The sequence below is a fragment of the Myxocyprinus asiaticus genome, chromosome 18, assembly GCF_019703515.2.
Source record: "Myxocyprinus asiaticus isolate MX2 ecotype Aquarium Trade chromosome 18, UBuf_Myxa_2, whole genome shotgun sequence".
In the NCBI taxonomy this organism is placed as follows: Eukaryota; Metazoa; Chordata; class Actinopteri; order Cypriniformes; family Catostomidae; genus Myxocyprinus; species Myxocyprinus asiaticus.
The window spans coordinates 20027390-20048891 of NC_059361.1; the positions used below are offsets into that span (position 1 = coordinate 20027390).

Consider the following 21502-nt stretch of genomic DNA (forward strand, 5'->3'; position numbering starts at 1 on the left):
ATCCAGTGACCAATTTGGTGACAGCACCATGTGTTGGTCAAAAGTAATAAGCTTTTACGTCCCAATGCAATTGATAGTATTCATGATTTTTCAACCATTTTGCCTAAAATCATGACCAGATTGCTTGAATTATTATATTATTATTTTTTCCATTGCTGTGCCTAATAATGGTTGTTGTGCTTGGCCCCTTAATTGCTGCTTGCAGCTATATTTTTTTATTAATTTTTACTTAGTTTTTTATTTGTTTATTAATCTTACTTATGGTTATAATGTTAAATTATAGTTAATTATTTAATGTTTATGATTTTTATATAAATAATATTACTACTAATTACCTTAGAGCTTATTATTACAAACCTGTGGATTTATTAAGTCTATTCTCATAACTATTGCATTACGAATTGTGCTAATTATTGCTTGTGTTGCTGTAAATACAAACTATTAAAAATGCTTTACTTAGTAATACTTAAATGTCTTTTATATGCTTATTTCACTTTCTTAGTGATTCCTTCTGGTAATAAAACAAAAAAGTACTTAACTAAACAAAAAAATTTTTTTACGGATGCATTTTGGGAACCCATACAAGGTTCTATATAGAACCTTTTCACCTGGCTCAAAGAACCCTTTAGGGTATATAGAACCTTTTAGGGGTTCCAAATATGAAGCGAGAGATAGAACACTTTTTCTTCTAAGAGTGTACTTACAGTACTTGCCAGTTTATTAGATTACTGTCAATAATCAATGTAAAATATCTGTGACACAGATACATGCTGCTTTTGAATGCAATAAGACATTAAAATACTTGCACTGACATAAAAAGCCAAAACATGACAACCTGCTTAAGCATTTATAAACATTTTTTAAATATCTTCTAATTCAAGCTTTAAAAATCTCTAAAAAGCTTGTCATTCAGCTCATGTGCATCATGTCCCAAACAATATGTCCTTGCACAGCTATGCACCAGATCACTCACTAAACGTTTCATCTGCAATTTGTGTCTGTTCAGATGGTAGTCGAGGGGCTTCTGTTCCACTCTGTGTTTGTGTCACCAGCACTGGGGGATTGGTGCTGCCTCAGCCCAGAAGAATAAGCACAGTAATTACCAGAACGGATGCTAACCAAGCATGGAGAATGCTCTGCGTTAAGAGTCTTTTCAAGCTAACTAGCTCATTTCTTTCTGTATACAGACAGTCCTGTCTTCTACTTAGCGTCCTCATTGCAGTCACTGACTGCAGGTATTAAACATCCAATTGAAATCCTTCTTTCAGAACAGATTTTGTGTCATACTGTGTACAACATCCTGCTACGGGCAGGATAAAATTATTCAAATGTGAGTGGTTTAAATGTAAGTTTAAAACGATTATCAGTGAGTACAGAAACACTGAGATTGGTCTGCTAAGACCAGATAAGAGGTTGTGGTTGTTCTTTAAAGATCCAACCCCTGGAAAGATCTCTGGAGAAGAGGAGGAACAGGTGCTTGAGGTCAGATAACCCTTGTTTATCATATACACTATGAGTTACAGATGATTGTGAGCTTAGAGTGGAGGTGGAAACCATCACCATGCAAATATCAATAATAAAAAATAAAAAAACTACAGTGAAAAAGTGAAAATGCATGTTTCACATTTTTTCATTATCATTTCACAAATTTCTTTATGGCTTTCTATATTACTTTCTTTCTTCTGTGGAACACAATAGAAAATGTTGGACAGAATGTTAGGGACTGACAGCCTCTGTCACCATTCATTTTCATTGCATCGTTTTTCCATTTAATGAAAGTGAATTGTGGCTGAGACTGTCAGTCCCTAACATTCTGCCTAACATTTCCTTTTGTGTCCAAACTGAGTCTGCATAATACTTACTTTTATGTTCCACGAAAGAAACAAAGTCATATGGGTTTGTAAAAATATGATGGTGAGAAAATGATGACAGAATTTTCATTTTAGGGTAAACCGTCAGCCGATTTTCAATCAGCGATCTATTTTCAGCACTGACAGCTGAAGCCCGCTGCAAATAATCTGAAACTAGTTTTGCTTTCTATCCAGTAGGACCAGTGGTTACAGACCTTTGAGGCTGAAGTGGTGTCCACAGTGGAGGAGGTGACAGTGGTGGAGGACTCACTGACGGTGCTGGAAGGCCGTGCGGCCGTCTGCGGCTGCTTCAGCATGCGAATGCCCGTCCTGCAGAGGAGAGCATTGGTAAAGAAATGATGGTGGTCACAACAGGTACATCCAGTCTGTTTGAGGAGGTAACTGTCCTGAGAGAGGAGCTGCTGCTAAATTGGTTTACAAATCTCTTGTCGTTGAGAGTTGCCTTCTCTATTTTTTTTTCATTATGGCAACAGACAAATCATATGAACAATATATTTTACGTAACGTAACACTGTATCCTAAGCAGGCGCAACAAGATAAAGCAGCAAGCGATAAAAATGTCCATTTTAATCTCAGTTTTTGTCCTAACCAGCCACGATGAGCGCCAGGATGTTCTGTCAGTTGCTCAGTTTCTATTTCTGCTATGTCGAGTTGGCTAGCTCCACCCTTTGTGAAATCTCAATGGTCCAAAATCCCAGTGATATATCTATTTGTAACATTACCCATATACTATTACTGCATGACTGGGCTTCTGACTTATCAAAACATTCCAATGGCCAGAACCTCAGCGTTGATAAAGCGATGGTTATTCTAAGCAATTTGTTTGATTCCCCAAATTTTGCAACAGTGTAAAACTCAAACCCTATTCCTAAGTGATCAAAATTCTAAAACATAGTTCTAGTTGAGCACTAGCATATGGTGTATTGAGCCGATGGCAAAAACATGACATTTAAATGCTGCCTGAAAATCTCTACATGGTGACATTCAGGAAAAACACTGTGCTAGTTCTCCCAGTAGTCTGACATAAAGGTTGCCCTTCCAAAAATGGATCATAGAAACCATAGTTTCTGTCAAACCATCGTACAGTAGCTACAACAGATATTTTTTCCTACAATTAAAGGAATATTCCGAGTTCAATACAAGTTAAGCTCAATCAAGAGCATTTGTTGCATGATGTAGATTACCACAAAAAATTTTTTTGACTCATTCCTCCTTTTCTTTACAAAATGCAAAAATCGAGGTTACAGTGAGGCACTTACAATGAAAGTGAATGGGGCCAGTGTTTTGAGGGTTTAAAGTCAGAATGTGAAGCTTACAATTTTATAAAAGCACAAAGTAATTCTTCTGTTTAAACTCGTTTTTACGTTTGTTTTGGGGTTTTAGAGTATACATCGCTATGTCATTGCGACAAAGTTGTATAATTGGATATCATTTTACACAGAAAAGTTTAGTGAGTGATTTTCTCATGATAAAATCATGTTAACACACATATTGTTTACGTCCTGTGGCTATACTTTTAAAACAGTGAATATTTTAACGATATCAGATTGGCCCCATTCACTTCCATTGAACACTGGCGGCCAAAATTTTGGAATAATGTACAGATTTTGCTGTTTCAGAAGGAAATTGGTACTTTAAAAAAAGTGGCATTCAACTGATCACAAAGTATAGTCAGGACAATACTGATGTAAAAAAACAGCACCATCACTATTTGAAAAAAGTAATTTTTGATCAAATCTAGACAGGCCCCATTTCCAGCAGCCATCACTCCAACACCTTATCCTTGAGTAATCATATTAAATTGATAATTTGATACTAGAAAATCATTTGCCATTATATCAAACACAGGGGGGGGCAGTGGTGGCTCAGCAGTTAAGGCTCTGGGTTACTGATCAGAAGGTTGGGGGTTCAAGCCCCAGCACTGCCAAGATGCCACTGTTGGGCCCTTGACCCTATCTGCCCCAGGGGCACCGTATCATGGCTGACCCTGCACTCTGACTGGGATATGTGAAAAAAAGAATTTCACTGTATATGTGCAAATGTATAATGTGTGATAAATAAATAAAAAAAAAAAATGAAGCTTAACATTGACTTTGTTTTTGTTTTTGAGTTGCCACAGTATGCAACAGTCTGGCATGTCTTAAGGTCAATATTAGGACAAAAATGGCAAAAAAGAAACAGATTTCTCTAGAAACTCGTCAGTCAATCATTGTTTTGAGGAATGAAGGCTATACAGTGCTTGAAATTGCCAAAAAAACTGAAGATTTCATACAAAGGTGTACACTACAGTCTTCAAAGACAAAGGACAACTGACTCTAACAAGGACAGAAAGAGATCTGGAAGGCCAGATGTACAACTAAACAAGAGGATAAGTACATCAGAGTCTCTAGTTTGAGAAATAGACGCCTCACATGTCCTCAGCTGACAGCTTCATTGAATTCTACCCGCTCAACACCAGTTTCATGTACAACGGTAAAGAGAAGACTCAGGGATGCAGGCCTTATGTGAAGAATTGCAAAGAAAAAGCCACTTTTGAAACAGAAAAACAAAAAGAAAAAAGTTTAGAGTGGGCAAAGAAACAGACATTGGACAACAGATAATTGGAAAGGAGTGTTATCTTAACCCCATTGAGCTTTTGTGGGATCAGCAAGACTGTAAGGTGTGTGAGAAGTGCCCGACAAGACAGCCACATCTATGGCAAGTGCTACAGGAAGCGTGGGGTGAAATGTCACCTGAGTATCTGGACAAAATGACAGCTAGAATGCTAAGGATCTGCAAAGCTGTCATTGCTGCACGTAGAGGATTTTTTGATGAGAACTCGTTGTAGCAGTTTAAGAAGTTCTGAAAAATGTTTTTTCAAATTGTAATAGTAATTTTTCACATTATTAATGTCCTGACTATACATTGTGATCAGCTGAATGCCACTTTGGGGAATAAAAGTACCAATTTCTTTCCATAAGAGCAAAATCTGTACATTATTCCAAACTTTTGGCCGCCAGTGTAAATGCATTTTAAGATTTTACTGTAATATTGCATGTAGTAATTTTGATACTTGGTGGATACAATAATTCCCATGGTAAATGTTAGTGAGGGTACACCTGGACAGCATTAAAGATGTTAAAATGATGAATGAATGACCAGCAGTGTAGTTAAACCCCTCCAACACTGCCAAAGCGACACTAATGGGAAATAAAGTCTTGCCTTCATTTGATTAAAAAGTTATACATAAAACAAACTCAACAGGGAGATCTCAAACAAAACGGTAACGGTCAAAATATTGTTTTGAAAAACATATTTTGCTGAAAATACAATCAGAGTCTAATCATAATTGTTGACTATTTTTTCATAGGTCAAAGTTCTGTTTTACAATGCGTTATATACTACAGTTAATTAAAGCAAGGCTAATGACTATGGAAAGCTTATGTAAAAAGCTCCTACCAGCAGTGACAAGCAGTCACATTATTAAGTATTCTAATGCAGCACAACTAACAGCAACAGTGTTCTGTTCAATTCATCACAGACACATAGTAGCGGTTTATAATCTCAAATTCTCACTTCAAAAAGCTTTTAGTACATTTTGGTCACTGTGATGTGTCACATATAATTCCCCATGACAGAAAATTATATTTCCCTCAAGTGATTACTGGCATGGATGTCAAATTAAATCCCTCAAGCAGTCAACAGATGTGATATAACATCTACAAACAGACAAAAACCTACATTTAATATTCTGACCAATATCATTTGAATATTCTCTATATTTTGCCATTAAGTCAAACATCTTGAGGGTGTTTAAAACAAGGGTCAGGGTTTGGCTAGCATGGCCCAGTTAACTCCTGCTGATAGATGGCAAAACCACAACATCTGACCCAATTAGTATCTTTCTCCATTGATAGCAATTGAAAAGTAGCCATACATTAAATATAAATTGCAAATACTTCAGTATATTATAGTAGAATACTTGCTCTAACTCCTCTTCATTCAGTGAGGAACCAAGATGAATTTTCCTTTATGAACTTTATTGCAGTTACTTAAAGCTGAAGTATGCAATTTCTGCGACACTAGCACCACCGAACGGAATTGCAAAAATAAACAATGTTTTCAAAACAGCTTTATGAATATGCCCCTCTTCTGCCGTTGATCAAACAAATAGTCCCACCCCCAACTCACGCCATTGGTTTAGTAACATTGTTGGGGTGGGTCTAAGCGGGTCGCTCAAAACAAACACAGGAATTTCTTAGTGCCACAGGGAAACAGTGTTTACAGTTTTTGAGAAAATTAACATATGAATGGCTTACTTCTAGTTGTCTTTGCATATTAAAGGGGTCATGTCATGAGGAATCAAATTTTCCTTGACATTTGACAGTAGAAGAGGTCTTTCTACTATAAAAAAAATACTGTACATTTCAGAACTCAAAACATAATCCCCAGTGCAATAAAAGTTTACATTTATTGAAACCAAGCTGCAAAAATGTCTCGCTCTCTACATCCGCGACAACCCTATATCATTTGGAGTATCAATTCATGACTGCCTCTACAGCTCAAAAACATTAACGCCTACTTAAAATCATCGCACCTTTGGCCCCACCCACTGGTACTTCAGTTTGTAAACATAGAGAGATGGACAAAAAAAGCCTACTGTGGCATAACAATTCCTAACACCAAAAGGGGCCCATCTGGACTATTTTAAATAATTTTTGCATTTAAACATGCACAGACAGACATCTTTGACCGCTTGACACCAAAGACACGGTGTCAAGTTACAACTCTGAAGAGGAGAAGCCATTCTCTGTCATTCAGCTGCCTCTTGCTGTTTTGAGCACAAATGCATCATGGATGAGTTCTTTCGCCCATCTGCACTATTTTTAATTGTTGGTGTATGAAAACATGTGCTGAATGGAAGTCTTTGACCATTTAGATGTGTTTTCGGCGATGTGCATTTCAGTGCAGGATGATAATGGAAACTGGATGCATTTTTTGGCTCATATCAATGTGTATTGCTAGTGAGCAGTCATAAAATGATTCAAAACACTTGGACCCAATCAAAAACTTAAGTAAACTGTTTTATTCATGAATATTTCAAATGTCATGACTGTTTGAAAGTTTATGATGCTGACACTCTGTTTACCCCGGGTGTGTCCATTGATGTGACGCAGCACAACAGCTTGAGGCCATCTACACTGGGCGCATCAACATGAACTTTCTAAACCATTTATTTATGTTGTTGCCAGTAGTAGCACCAGCACGTTCAGTGCAAAATGGAACGGACATCTGTTTACTGTCAGTGCAACGCGATGCGCCACAACAAACTCTTCTATGGTAGACAGCATCATTGATTATAATGGGTTCTATTGCTTTTGACGCAACGCGACTCTTTTGTCCAGTGTAGAAAGGGTGTGAGTGTTAACAGTTGTGCATGAGATGAACAATTTAATATATTCAAATGCAATGTGCTGGGTGTGTGTTATGTGTAACCCCTGAAATTTAGTTTTATTATGTTGTGGAGCTTGTTCATTCTCTTCAGATGAAGTTTCAAAAATGGCTGAATTTGAGGGGCTGCACGATGTTAGCCAATCACAACAGTGAGCATTACTGGTTTCTTGGAAGCGCTAATGCCAAAACCGAGCATTTCAGACAGACGGCCAAAGGCAGGGTAGAAAATGATCATATATTACTAAATTATGAATGTTTTAATGCAAACCCCCCCCCCCCCCCAAAAAAAAAACATTACTATCATTATCAGTGGACCACAGGGAATATAATAAAAATATTATTAAAAAGAGCATTTCATGACCCCTTTAAACTGGGATAGAAGAAAGTATTTTAACATTGAAAAAGTTACATACTTCAGGTTTAATCTTTGTCAGTGATGTAAATCTGTTCTTTTCTATCTCTTTCAATGCAAAAACGCTGCCAACAAAAAACAATAATGCATTTAAAGCCTCCGCTGAGCTTTTACAGATAACACATCTCATTTCAAATTCCAGCTGGCATAATTACAAAGGAAACTGGCTTCAAGGACTGTGACATTTGGTAAGCACAATCTATGGCCTACACATCAATGAAGGTTGGACTCCGCATGTACTGTTGGCTGTCATTACACTGACCTTGAGTACTTTGAAGTCTGGCAGATCATAAGAAAAGAGATGTCTTTCCTGTTGTGAAAAATCATCTTTTTCCTGCCTCATAAACCTATCCTTACAAGTCCTAAACAATACTACCATAAAAACATACTCAAACCATTAAAGACCCCATAAAAAGCTTTTCTTTCCTACTGTATGTTGATGCATTTCCTATTGAAATAGGAAGTTTGTGCTGTTTCGTTTTTATAAACTAACCAATAGCCTTTTGTTTGCAAAACAGCCATTATTTGAACCATGATTTGCAACTTGCTATTGCTAGAGGCAGCTGGCATTAGTGGGAGGGGACATTTTCATTCTAGAGAGCATTTTATTGGAAAACAATCTGAATAGTGCGAGATTAATCATCAATATTGTTGGTCTCTTTTCCTGGAAGAGAAAGACTGTACAGTTTAAATGTGAACAGGTGTTAAAAAGTTTACTTTATCAAATTTAGGAGTACACTAACATAAAGATGGCCTCAGAGTTGACAAAGTCACAAAACTCAAATTTTGATATACAAATTCATGACAAATAGTTGTTCATCCAAACGTTTTAGCAGACTTTCCTTACATAAGAGGAAGAGGGAGATAGTGGAGGAAACCTCACAGCAAGATGTTCACACTTGGAATCTTGTAACAGATGGCCAAACATACAAATAGCCAACATACACAAAACAGTAAGAAACAGACTGTGTATTTAAAGGAACAAGCTGAGATGCTTACAACTACTCTATTTTCATTTTAAGAATATGTAGGCTGTGGGAATTTCAACCTCTCTTGCACCTCTCATTCAATGACTTTGTAAAGATTTGGAAAAATATCAATGCTGTGTAGCAGTATGGTGCAGCAACACATGAAAGGTCATGAAAGATCAAAATCTCTAAAAGCATTGCTTTTAAAGTTTAGTATATAGTGCAAATCTCTTTTTCTCATTTGAGGTGAGGAATGACAATATTGATGGTGAAAGTTAGCCTAGAGTACAGGCTAATATCTATACAGATTTGATATGCCCTACTGCATTCAAACAAATCGTGTGAGTTCACTGTGACATTTGTAATGTTACAGGCAAACTTGCAATTTGTAAGTAAATAAGCCACACGATTTGAAGTAACATCTACATCCATAGCACAAGTGGTGCAGGATAAATTACAAAGTTAAAGCTGTATTATGTAATTTTTTTCAATGTTAAAACATGCTCTCCTATCCCGTCTAAATATGCAGAGACAACTTCATGTAAGCCATTGGTTGGTTGATTTCCCCCATATGTGGGAACCCTGTGGCGCTTTCAAAACACTGCTCTGTTTATTTTAGCATCTTGACCAGACCGACAAAGCAACCTTGGCTCAACCAATGGTGGAACATGGAGGCAAGACTAACTGTTTGACAGACCAGTGGCAGATGGGGGAGTGTTCAGGAAACCAGTTTTAAAGCAATCATTTTGCAATTCCGTTTGGCGACGCTAGTGGCACAGAAATGATACACTTTAGCTTTAAACATTTCTTCCAGCACAAGCTGTCAACATACTCTAAATAATGTACAGCAGTTTGTTTATTAAATGAGTGCTACAGCACATATTAGCTCGTTCCAGCAGATGCCAGGGCTGCTGATCCATTAGGAGACAATTACACATTACCTTTAGTTCTCATATATCCTCATTCACCCACACAGCTGTTAATGAGATACATCCATTAGGCTGTGGCAGTAGAATTTGGCCTCTCACTCTCTGCAAGATGCTAAGACAGGCCCAGCCTTTGTGATATTCATGTTAATATGAACTGCTTTTAGAGAGAGGTAGGTAAGATAAGACTGGTTGGCAACTGTTGAAATACTGTTCTAATGCCAGAGAGAGGAAGAGCACGGTGCAATATGAGAGTGCTCAAGGATGTGGGGCTGTTGTATTGCGTTTTATGTTATTATGACAGATTTTTTATATTTATACAACATTTATTATAATGTCATAAAAGAAACAATCCACAATTTAGGCTTTTTAGCAAAATTGAGGTTTTTAGTTGTCTATTTGCTTTGAAGTCAAGTCATTTTTATTTGTATAGCGCTTATAAACAACACACATCATTTCAAAGCAGCATTACAGAAAATCATGCTGTAACAGAAAATGATGCTGTAATGTCTTAAAGCCCTCAATGTATGGTTTAAATGAATAATTCAATTGAAAATCATGCCCCCAGTGACTAAGCCAAAGACGACCTCGGGAGAAACCAGGCTCAGCTGGAGGAGCTAGTTCCCTTCTAGCTATACAACATAAATATATTGCCAATATAAGTTATCTATGTGCAATACAAGTCATTGAGTAAACTAAGTAGATGTTGGTGGGCAATATTAAAAAACTAAAGGATATTGATTGAACCGTTACATTAATGATTGAGGGGCAGATTCACTTGGGGGCCGTTCACAAGACAACATTTTCAACTAAAAACGGAAAACTTTTTAAGCGTTTTGGCTGTTCGTTTACACGACAACGGCGTTTTGGGGCCTGAAAACGCAAACTTTTGAAAACGGGTTTCAAAGTGCAAGTTTTTGAAAACGATGCCGTTATCGTCTCCGTGTAAACATACAAAAATGCGAATTTGTAAAAAAACAAAAAAAACAATGACATCATGCGCATGCGTATTACGTGTTATATAAAGAATGATGGATTGATAGGCATCAATTTGAGATACATAATTATCAATATGAGATGTATAATTATCAACTATTTATTCATTTGGAGTGTTTTGTATGGAGTGTAAACATTATACAGCAGGCAGAACCTGCAATTTGAAAATCTTGAAATTAATGTATGGATTCAGATGGGAAAAATATATTTGTATTTTAAATGCTATTTATTTATTTACTTAATTTTATTTGTACCTTTACCCTGCAATTCATTCACCCACTGCTTATGTATATAGCCTATAGACAGAGATGTGATGCCATGTACAGTATTCAATGATATGCTTAGAATATGAAAACATGAGGCAGTGAAAATGCATGTTGGATCCAGTGTACACAAAACCTCTCTCTCCATCAGAAGATTTCCATATATCAAAGTTCTGTCTGATATCCAAAACCAGTCAACATCAACAGCTTGTTATGTTAACTTACTCTCCTACCAGCCCAAGAGTCAGCAAGGGAATACAGAACAAGTCAGGAGACGAAGTGATGGTAAAAATGAGTTTGTTGAATAATCTTGAGAGTTCAGTCTATAGGCATGTGCGTGAGTACTTCAAAACAACGCGCGAGACATTCAAAACTACAATGGCGGACTACAGGACTGTGTTTGTGCTGCTCAAGATTTTGAGTTTATTGACACTTCTCCAGCAAAGTAATTGTAGTAATAAAGCAACCTCATTGTCCGTCCAGACAAAATTGCTTGATCCTTTCGCCACCTTCATTGTTTGTATTCACCGCTCTGTGGAAGAATGCTTATGTGCGCAGGCGCATAGTGTTTCTTTACAAAGTGACATCGTCAACTACTAGCCTCGCATGCATAATACAGCGTTTTTAGTCATTTTCGCAGATCCGTGTGAACGGGGATTGTTTTGACAACATTGTCATCTGTACGCAAAACTTTTCAAAAACGCAAAGGAAAAACTTTTCCGTTTTTAGTACATCGTTGTCGTGTAAACGTATCCTAAGAATGAACTGCGCCCGCTAAAAGCACTGTTTTTTTTTTTTTTTGCATGCACTAATTTCGCTCGTTTAGCGTCATATTTACTACAGGAATTATGCAGATCAGTCAACGACGCAAACGCACCCAGAAAAAAGCCACTGAATACAGTTTGCATGTGCAATTCTGATCTTGCGGTCCGATTCTGAGCGCAAAATATAGCCAGGGATGCCGTCGACCACCGTATTTAACCACCCTGACGGGACTGAACAGAATCACTTATCCAGACACCTGGATCATCTCTTAAACATGCAGAACGTGCGCTTGACGACACACGCATCTGGACATATCCTAGGTTATAACACTCATCACCATCATTTGATGGTATTTGATTAATTACTGCTGAAATGTTCAGCTGAAAATGTTCACAAACATCTGTTTTGAATAAAATTCATTATTCCACCTACTTTCATTTGATGGTAATAGCATGATGTAAATTGCACAGGGCAACTTGCACAGAGTTTTATGAATGAAGCGCAATCTTTAATGAGCCTAATTTACATAGAAAGGAGGTGTATTTGTGTGGAAAGTAATGACAATGACTTAATTTAAATATTGAAGACGCAGTGCAATTTCAGAGCTGATTGCGCCCACTAAATGTGATTGCAGGGGGTTAGTGAATAAGATGCAGGTATTTGCGCTGAAATACCACATAAAAAATTGGTGCAACTGTTTAGTGTATCTGCCTCTAAATGTCTTTGAAGTCCATCCTGAATTGACTGCAGAAGTGCACGTAGATGGAGTGTTCTTGTTATTTGGCTGATGAAGGCTATAGTTGGCATTAATTTATTTTCTATAAATTCCATTTTAAGAGAATGTGGTCCATCCTATGACCAAGAACAGGTCGTGAGGTTTGCCTCGCCATCTGGCTGGAAGCTTGTGGCAGTTCGTTTCCGGTTAAGTCCATCCTTAGTCCAAGGTACAGGCAGTTGCCAGTGAAGTACCTCTTGTTGTACGGTTGGAGTTGGCAGTAGCAGTTCATCCTATATTAAGTCCATCGTAATAAAGCTATGAAGCTTTTTTAGATGAAGCTTTGAAGCTAGCTTAGATTAAGCTTTTTTCTTTGAAACCTATATGCTATATTACTCCTAAAAGTAGACAAAATTTACTTTTAGTAAAGATGTAAACATTTAAAATTTACTCTCTCTCTCTCTCTTCTGTGAAAGCGCTACACTGATTTTTGTCCAATCAAATGCTCTGTAGAATGAGAATGTCACTCCTTCTAAGCAAGCAACTAGCAAGTGACAAATCATGGCTCATAGCTGTGATGTAAACTAAAGTCTATTGCTATTTAAATAAAAAGGATGAGTCCTTCGGTATGTCTGACACCAACTTCATAGTAAATACATCAAAACAGGAAAAAAAAAAACTGTACACATCAAGTCATTTCATGTGTTCTTTAAAGGAATATTCAGGGTTTAATATAAGTTAAGCTCAATCGACAGCACTTGTGGCATACATTGGCAATCTCGACTCGTCCCTCCTTTTCTTTGAAAAACAAAACAAAAAGTGAATAGGTCATTGTAGAGCCGAGGAGGGCGGGGCCGGGCTGGAATGACGCAGGCCCAGTCCCCAATCAGCCTGATGGGGCGCGCGAGGGATAAAGGTGGCCGGGGACAACAGTTCGAGAGAGAGAGAATTACAGGCAGCTGCCCTGCATGTGTTTATCTTTGTGTTTTGGGTTAAGTTGATCATTAAACTATTATTTATATTCTCAAGCCGGTTCTTGCCTCCTCCTTTATACTGAACCCCCTTACACTGGTGCCGAAACCTGGGAAGGAGGAGGGATGCCCATCGCAGAGTCCTCGACACTGAAATCCACCCAGGGGAGCACCGCTGCCATCCGCCGGGGGACGGAGTAGCCCGACCACCCGGACGCGAGGAACGCCCGCCGTCCGCGAGGCGAGTGGGGACTGGACTCCCCGACCGCCTGGAGCGATGGAGCCGCTGCCAGGGGCGGAGGAGTGCCCTGCCGTCCCCCAGAAACACAGAGGGGTCGAGAGAAGACCGCCGTCCGTGAGGGGAGGAGGGAAGTGACTCCCCGACCGCCTGGAGCGGTAGGGCCGCTGCCAGGGGTGGAGGAGTGTCCCCACGGGTCGCCGGGAACACGGAGGGGCGTTCTGTCCACTGGGGGTCGGAGGTCTGACTCCAGTCCGCCTGGGGAGGAGCGGCTGTCGTCCGCCTGAGAGGGTGGAGGAGTGATCGAGGACCACGCGACGGCTCATCAGAGAACTGTTGAGTGAGTTTCTTTTTCTCTCTCTCCTCTCTCTCTGTCGCTCCGTGTTGGCCTTTCCCTCACCTATTTTGTTGTTTTTTTGTTGTTGTTTTCCCCTCCTGTCTCCTCCCAGGTCGAGGAAGGCGGGGATGACCCGCCGGCAGTCGGGGCGTAAGGCACACCCCCCCCCCCCCACCCCCCACCGGAGAGGAAGGAGGGATGTACGTCATGCCGGGGGCTTCCCGGCCTGGAATGACGCACCCCCAGTCCCCAATCAGCCTGATGGGGCGCGCAAGGAATAAAAGCGGCCGGGGACAACAGTTCAAGAGAGAGAGAATTACAGGCAGCTGCCTTGCATGTGTTTATCTTTGTGGGTTTTGGGTTAAGTTGATCATTAAACTATTATTTATATTCTCAAGTCGTTTCTCACCTCCTTCTTTCCACTGAACCCCCTTACAGTCGTTTAAAGGCAGAAATGTGATGCTTATAATTTTACTAGGCATAAAAGCACATTCTGTACATTAATTCTTCTGTTAAGACTTGTGTATTATTTGAGCTGTAAAGTCATTTTAGGGTTTTAGGGTGTACAGCGTTACTTTATCATGGCAATGAGGTTGTAAAATTAGGTATAATTTTACACAGAAAAGGTTAGTAAGTGATTTTATCACACTAAGATTATATTAACACGCATATTGTTTATGTCTTGTGGATGTACTTCTGAAAAATATTTTTTTTTTTTTACTTTTACGGATTGGCCCCATTCATTTCCAATGTAAGTGCCGGAGTATAAAGTAGTTATAATGGTAATCATTATTATGCCACAAATCCTGTTGATTGAGCTTAACTTGTATTGAACACGGAATATTCCTTTAATTTATCTTGTTTTGATGTGCTGCTGTGTTATGAAAAGTCCCAGCAATGAAACTTCTCATCTTGTATCATGTAACATGAAAATTATTTTCAGTAGGTGGATTTGTCTTTATCCCATCCCATTTTTGAGATGACAACAACAGTGAACATCTCAAAAAACCTCAGAGAGTGAAGTCTGAGAGCATAACTTCTTACATTTTTTAATGTATTAATAACAGTGCCAAACCATTCTTGATGAACAGCATAACAAAGCATGTACTCTGTTCTGCTCGCAGCTGTAATATAAGTTAGAACTTGATATCACTAAGAGGGGACCTGTTAAGAGTGAGGGTACTAACAAATACCAATGTAGACATATGACACTAAAACCAGCTGTACCCTCCTTTGAGCTCTACCTTTACACCCAATGTATGGATAACTCAATGCCAGCGTTCTCAAATTACTGTATGAGGTTATTATGCTTTAATATTAAGACACTATTCTGCTCAATGGCACCTTTCTCTTTATTTTTTTGTCATGTTCGTGCACTTGTCATGATATGAAGTAAAAACTATAAAAGAAAAGTTTAATGACAACTCGCTTGTTTTGCAAAATGAAAATACTCACATGACTTTGAATTTAAAACATTTACAAATAAGGGTATAACAGTAATATAACAATTTAATTTAGGAACTAGGGAAAATATCTTTCAAGCACTTTAAACAGCGCAAAAACTCTGTCAAAGCACTATACCAGGGCAATTTTTCCTTTTGAAACTATATGACAGCAACAGATCTTCATCTGCAACTGTGGTGGCTGTCTTGCCTTGGCCGACTCCTTTTGACAAGCTAGAGCACATTAGTTGCAGGTTCTCCACTGCACTGAATCTTACTCGTTTTACACATATGACACATACCAGAAGACAATTGTGTGCTTAGGCTATTCTCTGCACTCTGCATTGACATAAACTTTATGGATTAATGCATTAAAATGATTCTGTTATCACAACTCTGACAAGTGAAAAGTTCATTGCAATATTTTTAAAAAGTCAATATATCTTGCAACACATTTAATTACATAATTAATAACACATAATTATTTAATACTGTAGGTTCATACTATATATAGTTTATTGCCATGTTTATTAACTGAAATAGCACAATATTATATAACCCTATTCTATACTATGTATATAATATAAACATAATAACATAATGCCACAACTGTCATTGTGCCACTAGCTATTATAATAGTATTTTGTATTTATACTTGCTAATGTTACTATTTCTAAACCCCTTCAGGTATTATTGGAAAACTGTACCCTGATCTCTCGACCAAATGCTGCTGTAATTAATTTGGTTCCATATGCAACTCACTCAACCTTAATAAAAACCCTTATTGACATTGAGCATGAGATCAGATGGCTTAGAACAGGGGTACTCGATAGGCATACTCCGGTCCAGATACCGACCGAAGGACACTTCAATCCGGACCGAGATCTAAATCTTTGTGGTAGACACCTGGCTATGTGATTGTATAAGAATACCGCGTTCCGCGCTAGGGAAAAATATTTCTTGCTACACACTTATTCCTGCTCTCAGCGCATTTCCTCTCTTCCAGCTGTAGACATCAGACACCTCATAAAGTCTGATTTACTGTTCGTAGTTGCAGGCGCAGTTGTTTTAACAACAGTAGCAGAGACCCCGCTACAGATACTGCCATCATTCACTTAATCACTGTAGAAAACAAAAATGAAGCAAAGTGAAACTATCTTTATCTGTCTGGTATGTGTTCAGATGGTTCAGCCAAGCCAGGTTTGTGTCAGGATATTTTTTCCATCTAAATTTAGCTTAATTAATCAGCATGTTAGGAGCCTTTTTTATATTAAACAAACAAAGATTTTTGTTCTAATTTTGTGAAAATTAATCAGAGATGTCATCATGGCATGGAAAGCCTATTTATACTTAATTTAAGCAAACAGTATGTAAATGCTTTACTGTAAATTGTTTGTTTGTTTGTTAGTAGATTCTCACTTTAAGGAAAATATAAAAATGGTCAATTCAGACTTTTACATTTTTATAAATTTTCTCCCAGGGGACACCACTGAACCCCCATACAGTATTTTTTATCCATTCCCATTCACATACTATATATTCTGAATGTAAAAATATTTAAACACAAAAACTGGACTGCTGTCATTCAGCTTCAAAATGAACTGTTGAACTTATCTTTTAATATTCATATCAAAGTGCCCTCGACTGATGAAGTCTTGATGAAATATATATATATATATATATATATATATATATATATATATATATATATATTTCATCAAAAACTAAATAAAGTGTTAATATATATATATATATATATATATATATATATATATATATATATATATACACTATATTGCCAAAAGTATTCGCTCACCCATCCAAATAATTGAATTCAGGTGTTCCAATCACTTCCATGGCCACAGGTGTATAAAATGAAGCACCTAGGCATGCAGACTGCTTCTACAAACATTTGTGAAAGAATGGGCCGCTCTCAGGAGCTCAGTGAATTCCAGCATGGTACTGTGATAGGATGCCACCTGTGCAACAAGTCCAGTGGTGAAATTTCCTCACTACTAAATATTCCACAGTCAACTGTCAGTGGTATTATAACAAAGTGGAAGCGATTGGGAATGACAGCAACTCAGCCATGAAGCGGTAGGCCATGTAAAATGACAGCGGATGCTGAGGCGCATAGTGCGCAGAGGTCGCCAACTTTCTGCAGAGTCAATCGCTACAGACCTCCAAAGTTCATGTGGCCTTCAGATTAGCTCAAGAACAGTGCGTAGAGAGCTTCATGGAATGGGTTTCCATGGCCGAGCAGCTGCATCCAAGCCATACATCACCAAGTGCAATGCAAAGCGTCGGATGCAGTGGTGTAAAGCACGCCGCCACTGGACTCTATAGCAGTGGAGACGCGTTCTCTGGAGTGACGAATCACGCTTCTCCATCTGACAATCTGATGGACGAGTCTGGGTTTGGCGGTTGCCAGGAGAACGGTACTTGTCTGACTGCATTGTGCCAACTGTGAAGTTTGGTGGAGGGGGGATTATGGTGTGGGGTTGTTTTTCAGGAGCTGGGCTTGGCCCCTTAGTTCCAGTGAAAGGAACTCTGAATGCTTCAGCATACCAAGAGATTTTGGACAATTCCATGCTCCCAACTTTGTGGGAACAGTTTGGGGATGGCCCCTTCCTGTTCCAACATGACTGCGCAACAGTGCACAAAGCAATGCCCATAAAGACATGGATGAGCGAGTTTGGTGTGGAAGAACTTGACTGGCCTGCACAGAGTCCTGACCTCAACCCGATAGAGCACCTATGGGATGAATTAGAGCGAAGACTGCGAGCCAGGCCTTCTCGTCCAACATCAGTGTCTGACCTCACAAATGCACTTCTGGAAGAGTGGTCAAAAATTCCCATAAACACACTCCTAAACCTTGTGGAAAGCCTTCCCAGAATAGTTGAAGCTGTTATAGCTGCAAAGGGTGGGCCGACGTCATATTAAACCCTATGGATTAAGAATGGGATGTCACTTAAGTTCATATGCGTCTAAAGGCAGATGAGCGAATACTTTTGGCAATATAGTGTATATATATATATATATATATATATATATATTAACACTTTATTTAGTTTTTGATGAAATATTTTAATCCTTTTGTAGAAGATCCCTCAGACCCCACTACTTTGGTTGTCTCTGGGCCCCCATTGTCCTCAACCCTGCCCAGTTTTAGACTATTTTGACTGTTAGGATTTCTTTTTTATTTCTTTACAAAGTATTATTGCTGTCAACGTGGCAAGTTATAAAAACTATTAAAAAATATATATTATATAATTTCATATCCATATGACTACTGATGCCATGTAAGCTATGTATTATTATCCAGACCTTTACTGGGAAGGAAATGTAGAGACCGGACCGCTTGCAACTTTGTTATTAACACTTTTTATTGATTCAGAATATACCGTATATACAGCATCAATTTTAACCCCCATTATTTCCCCCCCCAACCCCACCCTTTCTCTCAACAAACAACACTGTGGTCAAAGCCTAAATTACACAATGCACACATATAAACAAACAAACAATCATTGTTTTTTTTTTTGTTTTTGTTTTTTTGGTTGAGAAAATAAAAGTATAAAAATCAACAAACAAAGAGAAAAGAAAGAATTCCAAAAAGAACAGAATCCACAATTACTACCATAATTTTGTTTCTCTCCACATGAACCTCACTGAGAGCCTTCCAGAAAGGACAAACACCTGTCCCATTTCTTACCAAACGCGTCCAATCTGCCAAACCGTTTATATGACATCCTTTCAAATGCTGCCACCCTGCCCAAATCAGTGAACTATTCTTGAAATGAGGGAGCACCAAATGACTTCCATTCTCTAAGAATTATTTGTCTGCTGATCATTACGCTAGTTTGGACCCAGCTTTTAGTATATTTGTCACCTAGTTTAATAACCGCCCCATCACCCAATATACATAGCCTGGGGCTAAATTAAATTTGAGTATCTAAAACCTCTTGGACTCTTGCCCAGAATTCTTGAATCTTAGCGCAGATCCACAGAGCATGGACTATGTCTCCATCCTCCAACTGACATCGTCAGCAGGTAGGTGTGTCTTTTAAACCAAGCCTAAAAAATGTAGAGGGAGTCCAGTAGAAACGAAGCATAAACTGAAATAAGGCGTACCCTTGCATCCCTAGACATAGTTTTAAAATGTTTTTTTAATTCTCTCCCACTCCCTATCCTCCAATACCAAGTTCAAATCTCTTTCCCATAACCTCTTAAGAGCTGTTAAGGACCCATCACCAAGACTCTGAATCAATGAGAAATAATACACTGACGCTTCATGTCCCTTTCCAAAGGCTGTGAGCACCATACAGAGGGTGTCTGCAGCTTTAGGGGGCTCTGTACTGCCAACAAAAATAGTACAATGTAAACTGTAGATACCTGAAAAATTGAGACCTAGAAATCCCAAATTGCTGTGTTATATTTTCAAATGATCTCAAAGCTCCGTTTTCATAAAGATTACCAAATGTAGTAACACCACTCTCAATCCATTCTTTCCAGAAAAAAGGTGGACTTGTTAATACACAATTTGGGGTTCAGTCATATGCTTGAGGAAACATTTAGGTAAATATCAAAATTGAACAAATGGGAAACATTTGTCCAAACTGAATGTAAGTGTGAAATAATGGGATGCATTTTTACTTCTCTAGGCAGTTTGATAGAAAGACTTTGCAATGGCGAGATTGGGGCAAGGACCGCTTGTTCAATGTAGTACCAGGGAGGGGCTCTCTCAGGTGGAAGAGACCAATGAGCCAAGTGTCTAAAATTAAAAGCATAGTAATAAAACAAAATTTTGGGGAGGACTAAACCTCTTTTGTCAGTTGGTATATGTAACTTATTGAAATGCAACCGAGGTCATTTACCATTCCAAAGAAAGGACTTAGATATTCTATCAAATTGTTTAAAATAAGAAAAAGGAACTTCTAAGGGGAGAGACTATAGTCAATAATTGAATTTTGGGATACAATTTATTTTTATAACATTGACCTTCCCAGCGTCAGACAAATATAGTGAAGCCCACCATCCGGCTGCATTTATCCCTCTCCTCAGCTGCGTCTCCACCCAAAACTATAATATGAAGGATCCCAGCAGCTTGTAGCTTTCCCTCAAAGTCTATAAAAAAGTTCTGATCATCAGCATTGGGTGCATAAATATTTGCCAAAATAAGGTTTTGCCCCAGTATTTCAGCCAAAACAATAATGACTCTTCCTAAATTATCTTTGATCTGTTTGAGACATTTGAATTGTAAATGCTTACTTATCAGTGTGATGACTCCCCTGCTCTTACTCGAACCAGCGCGCAAAACACATTCCCACACCATGCCCTACCGAGTTTTTCAACTTCCTATGAAGAAAGGTGCGTTTCTTGAAGGAACACTATATCATATTTTTTACGCTTAAGGAAAGATACAACCATCCTTCTTTTTATAGGGTGCCCCAGTCCATTAACATTCCACATGAAGAGAAAATTTTTACCTATATTAAAATGTGACAGATTGACATGTAAAGATAAATTGTGTACCCTAGGCAAAATTATATAGACCACTTTCCAATATTGATGTAAAATCCAATCCTGAACAACCCACAGAATAGAAAAAAAATGCGCTTCAACCATCCCCCAGAAATCCGACGGTCCAACACTATTGCTGCTGGATTGCTCAATTCCAGTAATTTTTTTTTCTTCTCCTTGTTTTGTTTTGTTTTAGTTTTTAACATATACCATGCCATTAAATTGCACAAAATGTATTCCATAAAATAAACACCAGTAAATAATCACATCTAACCCAAGAAATGAACAAATGAACTCAACAATAAGTCAATAAAGGAAGAAAGAGAAAAAGGAAAAAAAAAAAAAAAGAGTAGAGCGAGAGTCAGTGGGCAGCGAACAGAATAACATACCCTCTCAGGCTGCATCAGTAAAATGCACGATATGTAGTCTGTATTGTTGACCGAGTGCAGGCAAAACTACCCACTCACACCATTGATTTAATAAAGGCCATAGCTTGTCGTGGGCATGTAAATGTATTGTGACCCCCCTTGCCGTCAATTCTCAGCTTAGCAGGAAAAAGCAGTGCGAAACCCACCTTCTGTTGGTGAAGCAATTTTTACACTCTTTGAATCTGTTGCACTTCGCTTGAGTCGATCTAGCAAA

General features: G+C 38.4%; 1 protein-coding gene across 8 annotated transcripts in view; it reads right to left on the reverse strand.

The window, feature by feature from the left end:
• LOC127456524 (pleckstrin homology domain-containing family A member 7-like) overlaps positions 1-21502 on the reverse strand; it is a 139572-nt gene that overhangs the window by 54988 nt on the left and 63082 nt on the right. For all 8 annotated transcript variants that reach the window (XM_051725070.1, XM_051725063.1, XM_051725067.1 and 5 more), the window contains one exon: positions 2066-2180. In XM_051725070.1, coding sequence (XP_051581030.1) covers positions 2066-2180 — 115 coding nt within the window. The remainder of the gene's footprint in view (positions 1-2065; positions 2181-21502) is intronic.